Source organism: Echinops telfairi, unplaced genomic scaffold (genome assembly GCF_000313985.2).
Source record: "Echinops telfairi isolate 266 unplaced genomic scaffold, ASM31398v2 ScPeMD7_2;HRSCAF=8, whole genome shotgun sequence".
Lineage (NCBI taxonomy): Eukaryota > Metazoa > Chordata > Mammalia > Afrosoricida > Tenrecidae > Echinops > Echinops telfairi.
The window spans coordinates 27,196,812-27,216,802 of NW_022103898.1; the positions used below are offsets into that span (position 1 = coordinate 27,196,812).

A 19,991-nucleotide genomic window follows, 5' to 3' on the forward strand; every position below is an offset into this window, starting at 1 on the left:
AAATGTGCTTTACACAATTGATGTATGTATGGATTGTGAGAAGAGTTGTATGAACCCCTAGTAAAACGATTAAAAAGAAAAGAAAAGGAAAAAAAAGAGTTTCAGTCTTGGAAACTCGCAGTTCCACCCTGCCCTATCGATTGCTATGAGTTAGAATTAAGTTGGTGCCAGTGAGTTTGGTTTGTTTTTGGTTTAACTGGAATTAGGTGTCTGTTCTATATGCTTATCTAATGATTCATAATGTTAAGAAGATTAATTTTGGCTTCACATCCAGACAATGTCATAAATGGCTGTGTCACCTTGAGTTTTGATCATGATAATGGTTAATGTTTGCATGTCATTTAATGTGTGCCTATATGCTATTCTACGAGCATTACACATGCTGATCCCATGAGGTAGGTGGTAGCTGTAAAATGCCAAGGAATCAGTTCCGCTTCGGCAGCCCTATAGGACAGAGTAGAAATACTCCATAGGGTTTTTTCTAGGCTGTAAGCTTTATGGGAGCCAATCTCCAGGTCTTTCTCTCTCTGAGGTTTTTGTTGTTAGGTACCAGCCAGCCAGCAGGATGACCTAGTCCTGTATAATCATGTATCGGTTTGTTGTCCCTTGGTGGTTTACATGTTGCTGTGATGCTATATGACCAGTATTTCATATACCAGCATCAAGGTCATCATGGTATACAGGTTCCAGTGCTTTAGCCTATGAACATACTTAGAATAACATCAGAACATTGTCAGATATACTGAAAACCGTATGAATATCAGCGGAATATTGTTTGATAGAGTGCTGGAAGATGAACCCTCTGATTGGAAGTCACTAAAATTATGATAGGGGAAGAGCTGCCTGCTTAGAGTTGACCTTAATGCTGTGGATGGCTCAAAGTTTTCAGGGCCTTCATTTGCCAATGGGGTATGTCTCAAAAATGAGAAGGAAAAAAAGACATCCTATTAATGCAAACATCCATTAATAACTGGAATGTGGAATGTAGGAAGTATAAAAACCCTGTAAGGTAGGTGCTGTTATTGAAATCAAAGAGAGTGTGGCTAAGAGTGCAGCCTCTGAAATCAAAGTCCTCGGACAAATCCTTGCTTTGCTACTCACTGCACATTAAACAAAGATGTCAATTTGAGGACTGAGGTACACCTGACACAAGCCAGGACATTTTCAATCGCCAAGACCCTTAACAAAATGTATTGACCCAATGGCTGCAACAATGTGCTCAAACATAGCAACAACAGCGTGTATGGCACAAAACCAAACAGTGTTTTGTTCTGTTGTACACAGGGTCAGTGTGAGTCATAACCCGCTCCATTGGCACCTAACAATGACAGGTTCTACTATTGGAGACTGGTGTGGCTGAGAGGTTAAGTCCAAATGATAGGTTCTACTATTGGAGACCCGGTGTGGCTGAGAGGTTAAGTCCTCACCACTAGCTTACAGGTTTGAATGCACATCAGAAAATGGGCTTGATGATCTGCTTCCAAAAACTCACCGCCTTGAAAATTCTAGGAAGCATTCTGCACACAGGTGGTCACCAAGAGTCAGGATAGACTCAAATGGAACCAACAATAACAAAATTCTATTAAGATGAGTTTCAAACTTCCCTTTGGGCTGAAATATTCAGAGGAAGGAAATATTACATCCTAACATTTATCTTGGGGAAGGCAGATATTTTAGGAAAGGAGAAGAAAGAGGATAGATTACGAAGAGAACTGAGTAGGAAAAGAGAGCAAACCAAATAGCAAAAGAGAGAAAAACAGATCAAGCAGTTCATTGTTGTTGTTGTTTGATGCTATTGAGTCGGTTCCCACTCGTAGCAGCCCTATGTCCAATAGACGAAGCACAGCCCAGTCGGGTGCCATCCTCACAACTGAGCCCATTGATGCAGCCACGGTGTCAATCCATCCTCAAGGGCCACCCTCTTCTATGATGCCCCTCCACTTTAGCAAGCCTGATGTCCTCCTGCACCGACTGGTCTCCCCTGACAACATGTCCAAAGTATATAAGGTGAAGTCCTGCCACCCTTGCCTCTAACGAGCATTCTAGCTGTACTTCTTACAAGACAGATCTGTTTGTTCTTTTGGCAGTCTATGGTAATTTCACTATTCTTTGACAGCACCATAATTCAAATGCATCGATTCTCCCACAGTCTTCCTTACCCAATGTCTAGCTTTTACGTGCATGTGAGGGGTTATAAAATTCCATGGCTCAGATTAGGTGTACCTTAATGCTCAAAGCAAGTAGTCCAAGGAACAGTTAAATTCTCAGGAAATGAAAAAGAGAAGTAGGATGTGGAGGGAACATCCTGTGAGGGAAGTTGGAACATGATCAGCGGCTGGAGAGGGAGGACTAAAAACCACTTAAGTTCTTGAATTGTGGTTGAAAGCATCAAGAAGCACCCAAACTGGGGACAGCCCCTGCTGAAGCTTCCAGTGAGCAAGCAGAACCAAGAAGCTCCGCCCCACCTCCTATTGGCCCCGCCCCGCCACGTATCCGTCTCGTCCCGTCCGGGGCCTGAGTTCGCCCCGCCCCCCTCCGCGAGCCCTCCCCGCCCTCCCCCAGGTCTCTTAGGTGATGCTGCAGCCAAGATGGCGCTGTTGGCGGCGGCAGCGGCCTGAGCGCAATGTTCAGTGCCCTCAGCGGCAGCGGCGGCGGCGGCGGCAGCTGTGGCCTCAGCCGGGGCCTCAGGTCTCTCCCGGGCGTGAGCACCCAGACGCCACTCCTCCGGCCAGGTTAACCGGAATCCAGAGGCGGCGGCCACGAGGAGAGGAGCAGTGAGCCACAGCGAGAGCGCGCCGCGCCACCGGCCCCGGCACCATGGCTGGGATCATCAAGAAACAGATCCTGAAGCACCTCTCCAGGTCTGTGAGATCCCCGCGGGGGCACCCAGCCCCCCGCGAGCCCGGGGGGCGGCAGGGACTGGCAGCCGACGGGGAGGAGACCCGAACGCTTCACCGCAGCCCCCGCCGCCTCCCGTCGGGATCCGGCCCTGGTCCCGTCTGCGGGCGCCTGCGGCACCTGGGAGGCCGCCGCTGCACAGGTTCCCCGGGGGGAACGGGGCGCGGGGCCCGGGGAGAAGGCGTCTGGGGCCGCCGCGGGCCCCCTTGGCTGGGCTGTCCTGCCGGAGGCTGGAGATCCCCGGCACCAGCCAGGTGCTTCGTTTGCGTTGGGAGCCTACGGGTGCTGGACGTCGACTTGCCCTCGCCTCCGCTACCCGAGCCGGCCCAGGGTCCGGGGAACTTTTAGGGCTGAGGCTAACTGTCTGCTTGAAGTGTGACCCTTGCCATTGTTCCCAGTTCACCCCAGCTGGGCATTCCGCTCAGTTGCATCGGAGGGTGTGCCAGTTTGCACAGTAGAATTTGTCTTATGCAAACAGCTCCCCAGCTTTGGCAAGTTCGTCCCGGAGTCGCTTAACCCCGTATCATTCTTTCAAATCCGTTTTGGGGCTTTGTTGTTTGTCTTTTGTTTTGTTTTGTTTTGCTTTTAAGTCTAGAAGCCATAAATACAGGGAGTTAACATGTGTGGCCTGAAATCCTAGGGCTTGTCATTCTTTCCATTTCATAACACGGTTTAGTCAGAAACATGACTCAGTAGTGCTGGCAGTTTGCTACTGCTCCCGGCTTCTCCATATTTGTCTCCAGACACTGCCTGAGTGAAGGAACATGTTCCAGATTGTTAACCAGTGAATACAAAGCTCTTGGTTAGGAACCCACTCTCTGGATAGTTGTCTGGAAGTTAATGATTACCTTTCACTGGCTGGAAGGGACCCAGATCAAATGATATATTTGTATAGCCAACATAAATCTGGATTCACAAGGTTGTTTTATGTCACGGGCTTATCTCGGGAATGAAATCAATTCTTTCTGATTGCAGGAGCCCTGGTGGCATAGTGGTCAAGAGTTCGAAACCACCAGGCACTGCTCTGGGGAGAAATGAGGCGTGCATTTCCTTTTGTAGAGTTACAGTCTAAGAAAGAAAAAAAAAAGTCAGGATATTCTATATAAAAAATAGAGTTTATGGGTTCAGGTGTCTGCATTTCTTGAGGTGTTACTGAGTGTAAGGGATCAACTAAGGACTCAGCAAGTGTGTTATCCAGAAGAGAGAATGAAGATGCATCTTCATGGTTACACTTTGCCAAAAGTTGATAACTGCAGTATTGAACATAGAAGTAAGTATATTGTTTCTCACTATAACAAATGTAAATGCCATATAAGCAAAATGTGAAGGGGGATCAGAATAAACCCATATTGTTGAATTATTATTAGAAAAAAAAAAAAAAAAGAGTTACAGTCTAGGAAACCCACGGGAGACCGTTCTACCCTGTTCTGTTGAGTGCATGGACTCAGTGACAGTGAGTTTTGTGTTGTTTTGGTGACTCAGCAAATACTTTCATTTATAGTGTTTTTTCCTAAGAAAAATGACTCATAAGACCAAAGAAGGCAGATACTGTGGTATGGTAAAAGTCATGTGAATGATAACTTTTGAAATGAGCACAGCCAAGTTACATTTTACAGACTGGCCAGCACCGAAGGTGTCTCCATAAATCCCGTTGCTGTGGGAACAGAGTGAAACTACCCCAGAGCTACCTCAGAAACAAACTGCCACGTCTTTCTTCCCAGGAGCGGCCAGTTGGTCCGAACTACTGCCATTTCATTTGCCAGCTGAGTGTTTTTAGCCTCTGTGCCACAGTCGTGTGGAATGCAGTTGAACAGAAAATGCTTAGAACATGTCATTTCCAATAACAGACACGGCCAATGGCTAGAGCCTGTGGTATCGTCTCAGAGAAACCACCTCAGAACCGTTTAAAGTTCCACACTCCATCTTGCTTGCTCTCCTAATTTATTTTTAAAAATTTTCCCCTAGCACTTGTATACATCATTAGTTATTTGTTGTCTCCACTGGAGTGTCAACTTCCTATAGGCAGGAATGTTTTGCCTAAGTCTGGCATAAAGTCATTGCTCAGTAGCTGTTTGTAGAAACAATGGATAAATGACACAAATGACCTCACGTCGATAGTCTTTTTAACCGAGATAAGACTGTTGCTGTTAGGTGCTGTCAAGTCGGTTCCAACCCCCTAGCGACCCAGTGTGCAACAGAACGAGACAGTGCCCTGTCCTGCGCCGTCTGTGTGCCACCAATAGTCGAGGTTTTGGGTAGAGCCATTTTGGCTTTCGGAAATGCTGGGTGATTGGATCATTGAGTAAAGGTGCTGGTGTCCTGGAAAGGAAGGATTCAGACAACAACTCTTTCGGTAGAGTGTCTTTCAAGGAAGAGCATTTAAACAGGAACCAAGAGGAAAAAAAGAGAATGCTCAGTATTAGCCTGTAGGCAATGTATGATTAAAACCATTCTCCAGATGCAGCCATTTGAGAAGCTGATACAGTGCAAAAGTATGACAGAGTAATTGCTTTGAAGTGATTGACAAATGCTCAGTGACTGCCAAACCTGTTCCTTACCTGCTTAATTTGTGTCCCAAGCATCTCCTGCATTGTTAATAAAAACAGATTGTCTACTTGGAATGCATCTGGAACGTGTGTGTGTATAAGAGAAACACACACACACACACACACATACACACACAGAGACAGAGAAATGTCAGGCGGGGCAGGAATGGTTACATTCAAGAGAAATGAAACAGGACTAATCTATTAAAGAGAAAAATACCCTGATCCTTGGAAAGACGAGTAGAGAAAATATTTTGGAGGGTTCCCAAGGGTAGTGTCTTCTGTACCCCACACCACCCCTCTGGAAATGGAGAGTTCTAAAGAAAAGTGACAAGAAATATAAGAAAGGAAATAAGAGGAGTGACCTTTCAGCTCAGAGCTTTACTGTGTGTGTGTGTGTGTGTGTGTGTGTGTATACACACACAGACTTCTACAACACACCGGTTCCTCAGGCTCAGGGCTTACTATGGTAGGTGCAAGACTTACTTGAGAATGGGAGTGAGTAGGGCAGGATGGAGGGTGGAGAGGGAATCTTTGCAGAGTTTAAAGCAGTGGTTCTGAAACGGGTGATTTTCCCCTTGGGGACATTTGGCAAAGCCTGGAAACTTTTTTGTCCTATGGTAGTGTGGAGGGGACACGGTGCTACTGGCGTCTAGGGTGGAGTCTACAGTGGGACCTTGAGTAACACAAGTAGGAAAGTAATGTACTGGAAAGATATCAATATCCCCCAGAATTTATAGGAAGGTTGGAGAACCAGGCTTGAAAAAGAACTGAGCTTAAGCCAGCTGCAGGCACTTAAGTAGCAGGAACTATTTTCTAGTGCTCTTTTGCCCAAGGGGAAGGATCAAATAAAAAGGCAGGGTGGCTTGGGAAGGTTGTTGAATGCTTGTAATGTTTATTATGGGGAATAGGCAGGGTTGAACACTTGGAGAATTTTGTTGACTGAGTGGCAAAATGACGAGAGGTTCAGATGCCAATCAGTATGTTGAGGGGATGGACCGCTTGCTCAGTCTGTGGAAAGGAGGAAGAGTGAGGGCAATAGCTGATGGATTGAGGGGGCAGGCTACAAAGGTTCAAAGAATTGAAAATTTTATTATGCCAGATGAGCAGTTGAGTTAAAAAAACGGGGATTGGAAAAAATGAAAGGTTTTATGTGAAATTGACATATTAAAGTTTTGGTTTTGAAGCTGGAATGGACCTAGTTTAAGGCTAGATGTGAAATAGGGCCATGGAAGCGAGTTGCGAAAGAAAAGTTAAGGTACATGTAATAGAAGATGAATATTGGGAACTCTATCAGTTTTTCTTTATTGGACATTCTTAACAGTAAGTAACATTATTAAGTCAGTCAGTCAAAGATGACTTTCTTAAATGGTAACTTCATAGGTTATTTTCATTTTGTGCTTTTATGTACAGTCCAATGTATAATTTGAAAGAATATATATGTATACTTATATATAAATCTGGTCTAGAACTGTATTTTAAGTGAGATATGGTTTGCATTGTTGAGGCCACTCAAGTCCAAATCAAATACCGCTTTTTGGATTATAAATAAATTTTCATAGTTTTCGGATTTGTTTTCTGGGGGTTTTGTCTTAGTGTTTGGTTATTTAAATTGACATTAAAAATAATCCCTAGTAATATGGACTTTTGACAGTTGTTTATTTAACAGATACGTACTTAGTGCTTACTTTATATCAGGTAGTGTACAGGTAATAGCAGGTAATAAAGACGAAACTCTCGCCCTCGTGGAGCTTACATTTTAATCAGAGGGAAAAACTCCCTGCCATCGGGTCAAGCCAACTCATCGTGACACCCTTCAGACAGTGTAGATCCACAGATAGTAAATAAATAAGAGGTATAATGTGTCCGTTTATAGTAAATGATAGTTGTGAAAGGTCGGTTTCAGAACAGGTGACACAGGAAGACTTAATTGAGATGGTGACATTGGAGAAAACACCAAAGGGAGGTGAAGGATCCAATGCAAGGTTGCAAAGGCAGGGTTTGGAGGTCATATTTTTAAACTATCAATGTCACTCATATAAAGTGGAGTGAGGAGGGAAGTGAGTAGAGGTAGATGAGATTGAAGAGAAAATAAAGACCTGACAATGTAAAGTCTCACAAGGACTTTTGGGCATTTGCCCGAGTGAAATAGGAAATTGGAAGGCTTTGAGATCACTCTGGCAGCCATGATGGAACTAAATTATAGGATAGGAGGGCGAAAGTTAAAGTAGAATCCAGGTGAGTCAGATACCGCCTTGGACCAAGGTCTATGCAATGGAGTTTGTTAGTGCGGTGGAGGCATGACTAGATTGTAGATGTGTGCATTTTGGAGGGAGCTACAGGGTTTGTTTATAGATCAGAATGGGCTGAGAGAAGCATTAAGGGTGACTCCAGAGGTAGACATTAACTAAACATAGACGGCATTGCCATTAAGTCAGGGAACACTGCAAAAGGAGCATGATTCTGGGAGGATAGCAAGGGTTTAGTTTTGGTGTTTGCACATATACTAAAATGGGAACAGTACAGAGAAGACCAGCATGACCCTGCACAAGGATGACATGCAAACTTGTGAAGCGTTCCATATTTTAATGTGAATTATACGTGAATAAAACTTGTGAGAAAAAGCTTGGCTTTGGATACTACACTGATTTTTGAATACTTATTAGGCATCTAATTTAGAATGCATATGTTTTAGTCTGGGAACAATGATGGAGTTTTTTGTGTGGTTGCCATATAGGCAAGAGTCCCTGATGGTGCAGTGGTAAGCATTAACCTGCTAACTGCAGATTTGGTGCTTGGAGTCCATTGGCAAATTCACAGGGGAAAGATGTGGCAGGCAGTGTGCTTCGGTAAAGATTGACAGCTTGGGAAACCCTCTAGGTCAGCACTACTGTGTCCTATAGGGTTGCTATGAATCATAAGCAACTCCACAATATGTTTTAATGGGTATCCTTTGGTTTAGGTAATAAATTATTACTGCATAGTGCATTGGCATTTAATTTTAAAGGATAGATTTTGGGGCAATTCCTTTGTTCCTAATAATTGCAATACACAGAAGTATATCAAACAGAGCAGGTTCCTCTTTCTTTCACATTAATTTTCTACCAAAGTAAGACATTGATCTTTGCAGAAGTTGCTTTCAGTTGATGTGAACTTTAGGTGGACAGAGGAGGTCGTATGCTGTGGTTAGTAGGTATTATATCTACCATTCTAGAATCAAAAGGGCTTTGTTCCTGTCTCAGAGAAAAATGAAGATTTTGAGATTTGCGACTTACCCCAGGTCTCAAAAGTGGTGTTGAGTGATGAAATCACTGATTTAGCGCCAGCTTCGCTTCCCTGTTGTGCACTGTCCGTGCAGGCTGTTGCACGCTTTTGTCCTTACCAGATTCCTTTTCCTGACACAAATTTCAACATTTCCCTTATTATTCTCAAATGATGTTTCACCATCCGGCTGTAATATGCTCTAAGTCAGTGGTTCTCAACCTTCCTAATGCCGTGGCCCTTTAATTCAGTTCCTCATGTTGTGGTGGCCCCCAACCATAAAATTATTTTCGTTGCTACTTCATAACTGTAATTTTGCTACTGTTATGAATCGTCATGTAAATATCTGACATGCAGGATGTATTTTCTTCTTTTTTTTTTTTAGGATGTATTTTCATTGTTACAAACCGAACCATAATTAAAGCACAGTGATTAATCACAAAAACTATGTAATTATATATTGTGAAATATTTATTTCTAATGACAAATAAGTGAAATTTTGTCTTGAAGCATGGTGTAGCATGGGTCTTCACATCTGGTACTCGTATGTGGGCGAGGAGCAGTGTCTCAGTTCCTAAGACCATCAGAAATATGTGTTTTCCAATGAACGTAGGCAACCCCTGTGAAAAGGTCATTTGATCTCCAAAGGGATCATGACCCACAGGTTGAGAACCTCTGCTCTAATTGATTGTTTATTACTTCGGAATCCTTTGACTACAATCCTTTGAGTTGAGGAGTATAATCTTCTGATTTTGCAATCATTTGAGGTTAGGGAGAGTAATTTTTTCATTTCTTTTTACTTGCACAATTTAACTTTGTGCAATACCGTACTTTGCAGTTTCCAGTGTAAATGCACCTTTAATAAGTTGATCTTGGGCTCAAGTAGAAAGAAAATGATTTGAAAATGATGATGGCAACATATGTACAAGTGTGCTTGACATAATGGATGAATGTATGGATTGATAAGAGCTGTAAGAGCCCCCCAATAAAAGTATTTAATTTAAAACAAATAAGTTGATCTTTTTTTAATTATATAGCTTTCAGGTCTTTCATATTATGTAAAATTTAAATAGATATCAGTGCATATTTAATTGGACCTAGTGGTATGTGTTAGGCTGCGAACCATAAGGTCGATAGTTCAAAACCAGCAGTAGCTTTGAGGGAGAAAGATAGAGCTTTCTACTCCCTTAAACAGTTACAGCCTCGGAAACTCTCAGTTCTGCCCTGTACTATAAAATCGCTATGAATTTTTCTTTTTCTTCTTAGCTCACGATACAGTATAAATGTAGGTATTTGCCTTTGCAGACCCTTTTGATCATTCCAGTGCCTCTCCCCCAGGGGGTACTATCACTCACTTTGGGAAACACTAGTCGATTTGATAATTTTGTATTTTAATTTTTCTCTTAGCCATGATGAATGTTTATGTAGCTTTTGGTTCTCAATATTTATCTATCTCTTAAAGCTTGATTTTAGCTCTCTCTCTCTCTGTACATACTCTTTCTACTGAAAATCACCATTAACTGAGAGATGTCTTTCTTTTGCTACTGTGAACATAGTATCAGGTGCGGTTTTCCTCTACTATTGTTTGTTTGGAAACCTCTATTATTAGGAATTAATATGTATAGGTATCCTGCATTGTGCGGAAATCTCAGAATTTCTATCCTCAACCATGAACATATAATAAGTCTTAATTTTTATGCTCTGTTCAATTCTGATACTAGCCACTCACATACTTCTTTCTCTGACCCTAGTTAGCAGGAGCTAGGCCAGATCTCCCAATTGAAAAGGACACTGTCCTTCAGATTGCCAAATAAGTAGACGCTGCTTACAAATTTGGCAGTCCACAACACTCTCACTTCTGACCTGCGGGCTACAATTCGGGGTTTTCCCACTACCCCTTTAGGATGCCAGCTGCAAGCTCAGGGACCTCCCCTGGACTTGTCACCAAAAAACTCACTGCCAGTAAGCTGATGCCAACTCATAGTGACCCCATAGGACAGGGTAGAACTGCCCCGTGAGTTTCTCAGGCTCTTTACAGGAGGAGAAAGTCCCATTTTTCTCCTGAGGAGCAGCTAATGGTTTTGAACCGAGGACCTTGGAGCCCAGTGTGCCACTAGGGGTCCTGCACTCCGAACCAATAGTTATAAATCCAGGATGTCTCTCTGCCCCATCGGGTGCCCACCATAAACTTGAGTCCTGTTTGGGCTCCCTCTATTCTGACCTGCTAGCTCCCACTACTTCTTTGAGTGCAGGTATTCACTGGATGGGCCCAAGGACAGTACTATATTTATGATTCCAGCTTTATTATACCTTCAGGACACAAACAAAAGACACGTAGCATATAGAATGAGGCCTGGAAATGGTTCCAGGATGGAACATATTATGTCTTTCTCCAACCAGGAAATATTGGGGTCTCATTGCATAGGCAGGGTTAATTGAATTCATGCCCCTCCCCGTCTCACTGTCATCAAGTTGATTCTGACCCAGAGCAACACTGTAGGACAGGGTACAAATTAGAAATGCCCCTGAGTTTTCCAAGACTGTAGAAAACTCAGTCTTTCTCCCCTGCCCCTCCCCTTAGATGAGCAGATATCAGGCTAAGCAGTGGTCTTTCTGGCTTGGTTAGTTCCCATTCAATAGCACAAATCCTCAGCTGTATCTCAGATACTCAGTTACTTAAATCCCAAGGGTTTAGAGTTACCTCTCAGGAAACAAGGACAAAGGTTGAATTACCTAAAGTCTAGTAATTCTTTACTTCACAGGTATGTCCACAACCAATCCATTGATTCAGGAAACCCCACATAGGGTTTCCAGGGTTGTAAATCTTTATGGGAACAGAAGGCTTCGTGTTTCTCCCATAGAACAGCTGGTGGGTTAGAACCACCTACCATATGGTTGGCAGTTCATCACTTAGCCAAAAGTGCCACAGAGACCAGTAAATTCAGTGATCTTAAAATTCAGTAAAACTGTGTTTGTAGATATTAAAAAGATGTTCAGGCCTAAAACTTTGTTGTAAAAAGGGATATTCGCGTATAAGATTTATCTTGTCTTTAAGTAACATGAGTTATAGTGATATTCTGAAGGTTAGGCCTTATGCTGCTAATCACAAGGTTGGCAGTTCAAACCCACCAACCACTCTGCAAGAGAAGGATGAGGCTGTCTACTCCAGTAGAGATCTACAGTCTCTAAAACTCTATAGGTAGGGACTTGATCGTAGGAGCCCAATCAACCTCCAACCTAGTCACGTGCCAGCCAAAGATGGGTGCATCCCGGGTAGTTGAGCAGAGGTTGCCTTGAGCCCCTGGCAGAGCTGAGAAAGACGAGGGAGGCACCAATGGGAGGCCCCACTACATATCATATGTGCGTCTGTCTATCTGTACAAGGAGCCCTGGCAGTGCTGTCTGTAAGTGTTGGGGTGTTAACCCCAGAAATTTTATAACCAGAAAAATGAATCAACTTTCAGAAGTAGAAAAGTGTGACTCAGCCCTGCTATCAGAGAAAGGAAACATTAGCTTACTGACTCAGACTGGCTTTAGAAAGGTGATGCTTCCCACTTTGTTCCAGATTCAGTTTGCGGCATACCTTGGGTAGCCCAAAAACCGCATTACTGCCGTTGAGTCGATTGCTACCCAAAGTAACCTCATAGGACAGGGTAGAACGCCCCCTTGTAAGTTTCATTTTTTGTTGTTCTTATTTTGTTTTTCCCTCTTAAAGAAGGTTCCATAAGAGATGCAAAAATAATTTAGAGAGTTGGAAGATAGGTGGTAGATGAGTGATTTCAGTATAGACTTTAATAGCTTTCATCAGAGAGGCACAAGCAGAGGTATGGTACAACTTTTACAGAAGAGACAGGAGGTGAGGAGGTCTACACATGTCAAAGAAACTTGTAAAAATCAAAGCAGGCAAATGACAGCTTCACTGGCTTAAGATGAGTGGTTATTAATCTATTTCCTCTGTCTAGGGCTTGCATGATGGGACTAGTTAAGATTGATGGGCAGAAATGTTAAGACTCCTCCACATTTGACTGCAGTTTTTTTCTCCCCACCATTCTCTAATGCTACACCCTCTCCCCCCTGGGCCACGCCCCCCCTTGCCTTTTCCCTTTGACGTGTGTGTTGTCTTATTTCCTGCAGCTGCATTGTCTGCATCTCTTCATGACAGGCCATCCTCTCAGGTTTCCTTTGACTTGTATATCTTTCTGGCCTCCAAGCACTCTCCTCTAGTTCCCTCAATTTTGGATCTCTTTTAGGTCTTAAATATATCCTGTGTAGTCAGTTAACACAAAGGCTTCCTACTTGTTAATGTTGTAGATTTTCATCTCTCTAATAAGGTTTGACATAGTCCTTGTCATCGTTGTATCTTTAGCATCTGCCACAGTACTTACTGTGCTACTTATAAGTTGTTCAGAATCTTTTCTGATGAACTGAATGAATAAACATGCAATAACTTGACTTCCATTGCATATATAGGCATAAGTGGGATGCCCGATTATGTTGTTGTTTTAAAATTTGACTCATACTCAGAAAATATGGATTAAAAGTTTTTTCTTTTCCTGGTAAATACCATGATTCTCCAGTTCACTCTGAGACTGTGACGATAGCTTATTGCTGGAACTCTCTTTAAGGATTATTTTCTAGAAGCAATTTAATACTTCAGTATGTTCTATGAAATAAAGATTGCAGCTTTTACCTACTTAACTGGGGCTTTTGTCAATTAAACTAATTTTGTGACTTGTATTCATAGATTGCTCATCTTATGCAGTACCAATCTTAATTGGTTTCATTTAATGTTAAGTTACACAGTTCAGTCTTTGTATAGTTCCTACGTCTCATAGTTACCTCCTTTGTGTTAATATTTTATTTTTAAAACATTTACTATAAACTTACTATTAATGTAGTAGTATAATAGTAGCAGTAGTAGTAATATTAAAGTAGTAGTATCAGTGTTACAGAGAATGAAAAAATGCTAAATGATTAATTCACTTTAGAATTTAAGCAGTGTTTGCCTTTAGCTAACCTAGTGTGAAATAGATGTGTGTTTTTAAAAAATGGATCACAGCTAAACATTTTGTCATATCATCCCTTCCCTCTCCCTCCAACTGGCTCCCTTCTGGGCCCCCATGCACCCATTCCCTGCAGCAATCCCTACTGACTGTGGTGGAGATTGGTTTGCTGTGAATTTCATAACCCAGATGAGTACCAGAGAAGTCTAAGAAACCCTAGCAACTGACTACTTGCTTTCACAAATAGGGACTCTTTGTCTGAATTTCCTACCCTCCAGGTAGTATTCCAATTCCCCATCTTTTTTCCCTGCCTAAAAATGCACATAGTTATTATGTCCTACATAAATACACTTTGAGAACATTTACTAATGCGTGTATTTTAGATAGATGCCAATTCACTTTTCATTCTATGTAGTCCACAAGCTCATACAGTTCCTCTCTTTTTAAAATCATTTTATTGGGGGCTTGTACAACTCATCACAATCCATACATACATCCATTGTGTCAAGCATATTTGTATATTTGTTTTCATCATCATTCTCAAAACATTTTCTTTCGACTTGAGCCCTTGGTATCAGCTCCTCATTTCCTCCCCTCTCCCCCATCACTCCCTTCCGAACCCTTGATAAATTATAAATTATTATTTCTTCATGTCTTACACTGTCCAATGTCTCCCTTCACCCCCTTTTCTGTTGTCCATCCCCCAGGGAGGGGGTTATATGTAGACTATGTGATCGGGTCCCTCTTTCTGTCCTACCTTCCCCTTCTCCTCCTGGTATCGCTACTCTCATTATTGGTCCTGAGGGGTTTATCTGTCCTGGATTCCCTGTGTTTCCAGTTCCTATCTGTACCGATGTGCATCCTCTGGCCTAGCTGGATTTGTAAGGTAGAATTGGGATCATGATAGTTGGGGGGTGGCAGGAAGCATTAAGGAACTAGAGGAAAGTTGTTTGTTTCATTGGTACTATGCTGTACCCTGACTGGCTGATTTCCTCCTTGCAACCCATCTGTAAGTGGATGTCCAGTTGCTTTAGGTATCCACTTACACTTTTAGAATGTCTTTCCTAACACATCAAATTAGCAAGGCACTCAATATCACCACCATTCTTTCCCATGTTGCAAGAGTATTCTATAACTTACAGGCTGGTACTTATAAATAATAATTGGCATTTGATATACTAACGTGAAGGTTTTATAATCTAATATAGTTATTGAGGTAAAAAAAAGCTCTTTTAAATAAAATCATTTTATTGGGGGGCTCGTACAACCCTTGTCACATTTCATACATACATTCGTTGTGTCAAGCACATTTGTACATATGTTGCAATCATCATTTTCAAATAAAAAGCTCTTTTGAAGAGGAGGATGTTTGATCAATTCGTTCATTTTCTATTGAAAGACTTAATTTATTTTGTGAGTTAATATTAATTATAATTTTATCAAAGACATAGAAATAACTCTTGAATAGCTGGGAAGAAGGATTTATTTTTGAAAGATATAAGGGTCTTTTTTCTGCCATTCTGTTTATTTTACCCTCCTTGCCTAGTTTTACAATTTGTTAGCAGGGAAAACAATTAGGTTTTAAAACTAGATTCACGGAATTCTGATCCAGGACACAATAAATAGAACCTTATAGAAAGAGAAACCGATATGGAATAGAATTTCAAATTCTTAAAGAAATCTAGAGTTGCTGAACCTTTTGAGTCTGGTAGACTCCTGGGGACTTTTACTCCAGAATGCTCTTTAAATCTTGAAGGAATACTTCACTTCTATGCTCTTTATTTAGAAATGCACAATTTCTCTGTGGATGAGAAGTTTTGGGGAGCAATGGGACAAAGTTAATGGGAATGAAATAAGTAGAATAGAGGCACAGTGTCAAGAATATACTGTTTCACTGAAGATGATGGATACAAATTGCTAAATGGAAATGTGTTCTGCTGAGTTTTATTTTCATAAAAAAGATATTTTAAAAAGCACAATCTTTTGAACACCATTCCTCCCCTCCACCATTACCCCCCAAAAATGAAGGAAAACAACAACAATAAACCAGATTCATGGAAATGGTAATAAATCATGTTGAACTCATTAGAAACTAGAAACTCATACTACTCAATACTCCACCCCTATCAGGAATTTATCCACAAACATACTTTGGACCTATTCTAAAAGTCTAGTAAGAAATTGTATATTGCAGACTAAGTATGAGTGGAATTGTGCCTCTGATTGCATATTTATCCCAGGAGTAATGGGACAGTAGATAAACTTGTTGGCCACGTGCTAGGTAGTAATTGCATAGGCCTGAAGACTAAATACTGTGTTTCATTCTTGGTGTCGGCATTGATTCTATGCTATTATTTAAGAATGTGGTACTTAACCAGACTTGCCAAGGGAAGGATGCCGAGCTTTAACCTCAGCTAGATTAGTTAAGAAAACCTTTTAAGATCCACACTAGGGCTCATGGTACATATTCATATTCAAGGTACTTTCTTGTTTTTAATGACATTCAAGGATGATTCTGAATTTGTGGATACCAATAGCAAATCCCCTGGGTTCTTGCTCTGGAAGTTTAATTTTAACCACAGTATTTTTCTTTTTCTACAGTACTTCCTTTTAACATTTATCTTTCTCGATTTGAAAATGAAGTTTATTCAAAGTTTAAACCATAGTTAATTACGCTATTTACCCAAGTTATCTAACAAATACAATTTCTTTTTTATTTTTTACCTTTTCATTTGTATCATGATTTCTTTTTATTTAAATAACTCTTGAGTTTATCCTCTCTATGCTGAACCTAGCTGTGGTGTAGTGAATTACTGGATGTGGCTGTTCTAGTCTTGGTCTTTGCAACTACCACCAAATGAGTGGTAGAACCATGTAAATAGGGTATATAGAACACAGATATGGAGATGGGTCAGTTTTAAATGAACATTTGAGAAGTAGGAACTGGGATTTCACTGCCATCAAGAAAGAAAAGCCAGGAGTAGAGCTCATCCTTTGGACCCCAAGATGCGTGCACATCAAATCCCCTTGATGCAGCAAACAGCAGTGATACCAGGAGAGGAGCAGCAGCAGAACCAAGAGCCAGCATATGAAACAGAATGGCGGGCACCTGGTCCATGATGCAAGTAAAACTGAGGGCCTTCAGGCAGGAGGGCCACTTGCAGAGTGGGGTTCCTCCAGGCACCTAATTGGGGAGGTAGATTTGCTGACCCACAGAGGTAGAGCTGAGCACCTTCAGGCTAAGGCTTGTGGTGGAATGGAGTGCCCTTTGGAGATTCATTGGCAGCACTGAAAGAGTTTTGTAACTTTTGCCCTAAAAGGGTGGGTATAGGCCAAAGGCCATGTAGTTGAGAGGGCAAGGACCAGGGAGAGGCTTGTCTGTGGGCATAGCTGAGAAGGAGCAATTCTGACAGGAAAAACTGCATCCTGAATCCTGAGTTATATAGCCTTTTAGCATCCGTAACAAACCTTACAGTTGTGACTATTGTCTTTGAGTTCTGTGTGGCCATTGCAGTGAATGATGGCTTCCAAATTGGTAGAGATTGAAGGGTGGAGCCATATCTGACCTTGCTCCTTAGGATCGTCCTTGGATTGATGTTGGGTTTGATTCTCCTTCCTTCTTGTGAAGTCAGAAGAGGTCAGATGTGGCCTTAGTCATTTTTATACTAGCACATAGCATACTACTTGGCACATAGGATGTATTAGTAAGATTGAATCTCTGCTGTCATTTCCCAGATTTGATTACTCATTTAGTGATATAATTTGTGGGATCCAGAAAGGTTATCCTCAGGTTGTCCCTCCATATTATATGCCAAACCCAAGATACTGCTTACTAACACTTGGGGCTCAGCTGCCTAAAGGTTATCTCCTTCAGAGTTATCAGCCATCTAGAGCAATCAGACTCTATAGTCTGTCTCACCCTAAGTAGGGCCTACTCCCTTCTGATAAGGGTAGTGGAGAGCCCAAAAGCCCCGAAGGAGAGCCCAAAGACAAGGTCAAGCCAACTCAAGGAGAGTCAAGGTTAGGCTGCCATCCTGACTTTAGAGTCTGCCCATCTTGTCACTTGTATACCCCTACTACCTCCCCTTCCTGTCCCACATATGCCTATTATATAGCCCCTTCCTGTTAGGTATGTGGTTACCTGTAATTAGGGGGGCTTCCACGCCCCCTAACTGTATGTAAGCCTTGGTTAGAAATATTTTCTCTTTCTCTGCACTAACCTGGCTGCTGAGAGCAATTGCATGCCCTATCTTATCTGATGTCTCTTTAATTTCACCCCTCAATTACACAACCGCCCCTTGGACCATCCAATTGTGGGGCCTGGTAACCCACAATAATTGTTCCAATTAAGTATTTCTCTTTCTTTTAGACTCATATTCCTTTTACAGCTCTTGACACTGTTAACTTCCTGAGTCTGAAGCTATGAGACTTAGAGAGGGGGTGGAAAGCTACCAGTTCTGAGAGGAGGGGGCTGGCTTCAAGGAGGTACAGCTGTAGTCAGGGGCATGGTGTTGGATAGATGAGAAAAGGTGGAACCCCCTAATTTGTTCTTCATTTTGATTAGAGGAATTTTTATTGCTACAGGATGAAATCCATGGACTGGAAATAGATATCATTAGCTGCTGATTAAAAATGTAATATTCCTAGCCAAAGGATTTGACAATGTTAGATTTGAGAAGTCTCTCCAAGAACATCCTCTGTTGTATGATGACTTTAAAATGTGGTATCAAGATACTTTTCTCCTTTAGAAATAAAATGTTTTGAAAAAAATCAGGCAGAAGCAGTTAAAGACATACTGGTTCTTTTTTATATCTTCTTGATAGTCCATGAGAATTTAATTGTTCGAGTGGCAAGCAATTTTGAGATACTAGCTAAGGATTTCAATTACTAGTTCATTTTGAGTTTGAGTCGTGACCAGTTATGAAGAATGGAACAATGGTGGGAAAGAATTTTTGTCTTTTTGGTTCTAAAATACTGTGGATCTTGGTTTCTGACCCTAAGGTAGTATATTCGGTTCACGTTTTGGTTCCCATATCTGGAGGAGAGACTGATCAGATAACCTAGAAACTATGTTTACCTCGTGACCAGTCAGTGGAGAACAAGGAAATACATACTAACGTGCCTTAGATGTGCTCCTTAACCCTGTGTTTGGGGCCTTTCCCAGAAAAGGGAGAATCGCTAGTAGTTGAGCAGCTGTCTCAAGAAGTGTTTGCTTAATAAAATAACAAAAATTTAATTATAATTTCATTTACAGATACTTAATTCTTCTTCTAAGTTTTAGAATCTAAAAGAAACCCTGGTGAGCTTGTCCAGTAAGCATTGCGGCTAGGGACTCAAACCCACCAGGTACTCTGCAGGAGAAAAATGAGACTCTGCTCCCTACATAGGGTCGCTGTGAGTTGGAATCAGCTCAGTGGCAATGGGTTTGGTTTGGTTTGGAATAATTTTTTTTTTAATGCAGTGATTCTTGGCCTTTTCTGTGTCCAAAGATATCAATTGAAAATCATTTTAATTTCACTTGATACATAAAAATCCATTTATATATTTTTCTGTTGAGTACAAACAAAAGGCCTTTAGATTATAATTCATTGTAACAACTGCTCATTAAGTAGTGCCTGCTTAAAATCTTTAGTGAAACAATTTAATTAACAAGTATTGCTTAGTTTTCTATAAAATCTTATCTTTCATGATAAATGGTAAAATATCAGCAATAGGAATGATTATTTTTATCACAATTGTTTGAGAAAATGCTTTCAAGTAGCGGAGCCAGTTCTTAATTTTAGAAGGATAGTTGGCATTGATGTGGCTCTCTAAAAACATCAGCAATAATAGGGATTATAAATGGTTTCAGGACAAGATGAATAATTCAAGAAATGTATATTTACCGATGACATTGTAAAATAATGTCTTGGGCTAACTACACAAATGGAAAAAGTTAAGTGTGGAGGACAAGAAGTAAACCAGGCCAAAAAGAGGTTTGTAAGGTAGATTCTAAGAATCTCTTTAGCTCCAATGCTCTAGGATTCTATTCTTAAATACGATATTTAACCCGTTGTTGTTAGGTGTCACAGTTCAACAAACTGACAGATGGTGGATTTTTAACCTAGAGAAGGTTTATTTCAAAAATCTGTTTTACCTTACACGGACAAATAGAAGCAGTAGATTTTAGTGATACAACTACAAAATTAATGAAAGTCTATATTTTTGTTGCTAATACTGAGAAAATTAGTGCTTTCATGCATTATGTGTAAAATGAAAGCCTTTTATTTTTACATGACTATTTT

At 41.3% G+C, this 19,991-nt stretch overlaps 1 protein-coding gene and 1 pseudogene across 1 annotated transcript in view; both read left to right on the forward strand.

Moving 5' to 3' along the window:
• Positions 1-2,661: 2,661 nt before the first annotated feature.
• The window catches only part of UHRF1BP1L (UHRF1 binding protein 1 like), a 105,968-nt gene continuing 88,638 nt past the window's right edge, over positions 2,662-19,991 (forward strand). The window contains exon 1 of the mRNA XM_045291294.1: positions 2,662-2,861. Within this exon, the coding sequence (XP_045147229.1) occupies positions 2,818-2,861 (44 nt within the window). The 5' untranslated portion in view covers positions 2,662-2,817. The remainder of the gene's footprint in view (positions 2,862-19,991) is intronic.
• On the forward strand, positions 7,936-8,032 carry LOC115870687 (annotated as a pseudogene).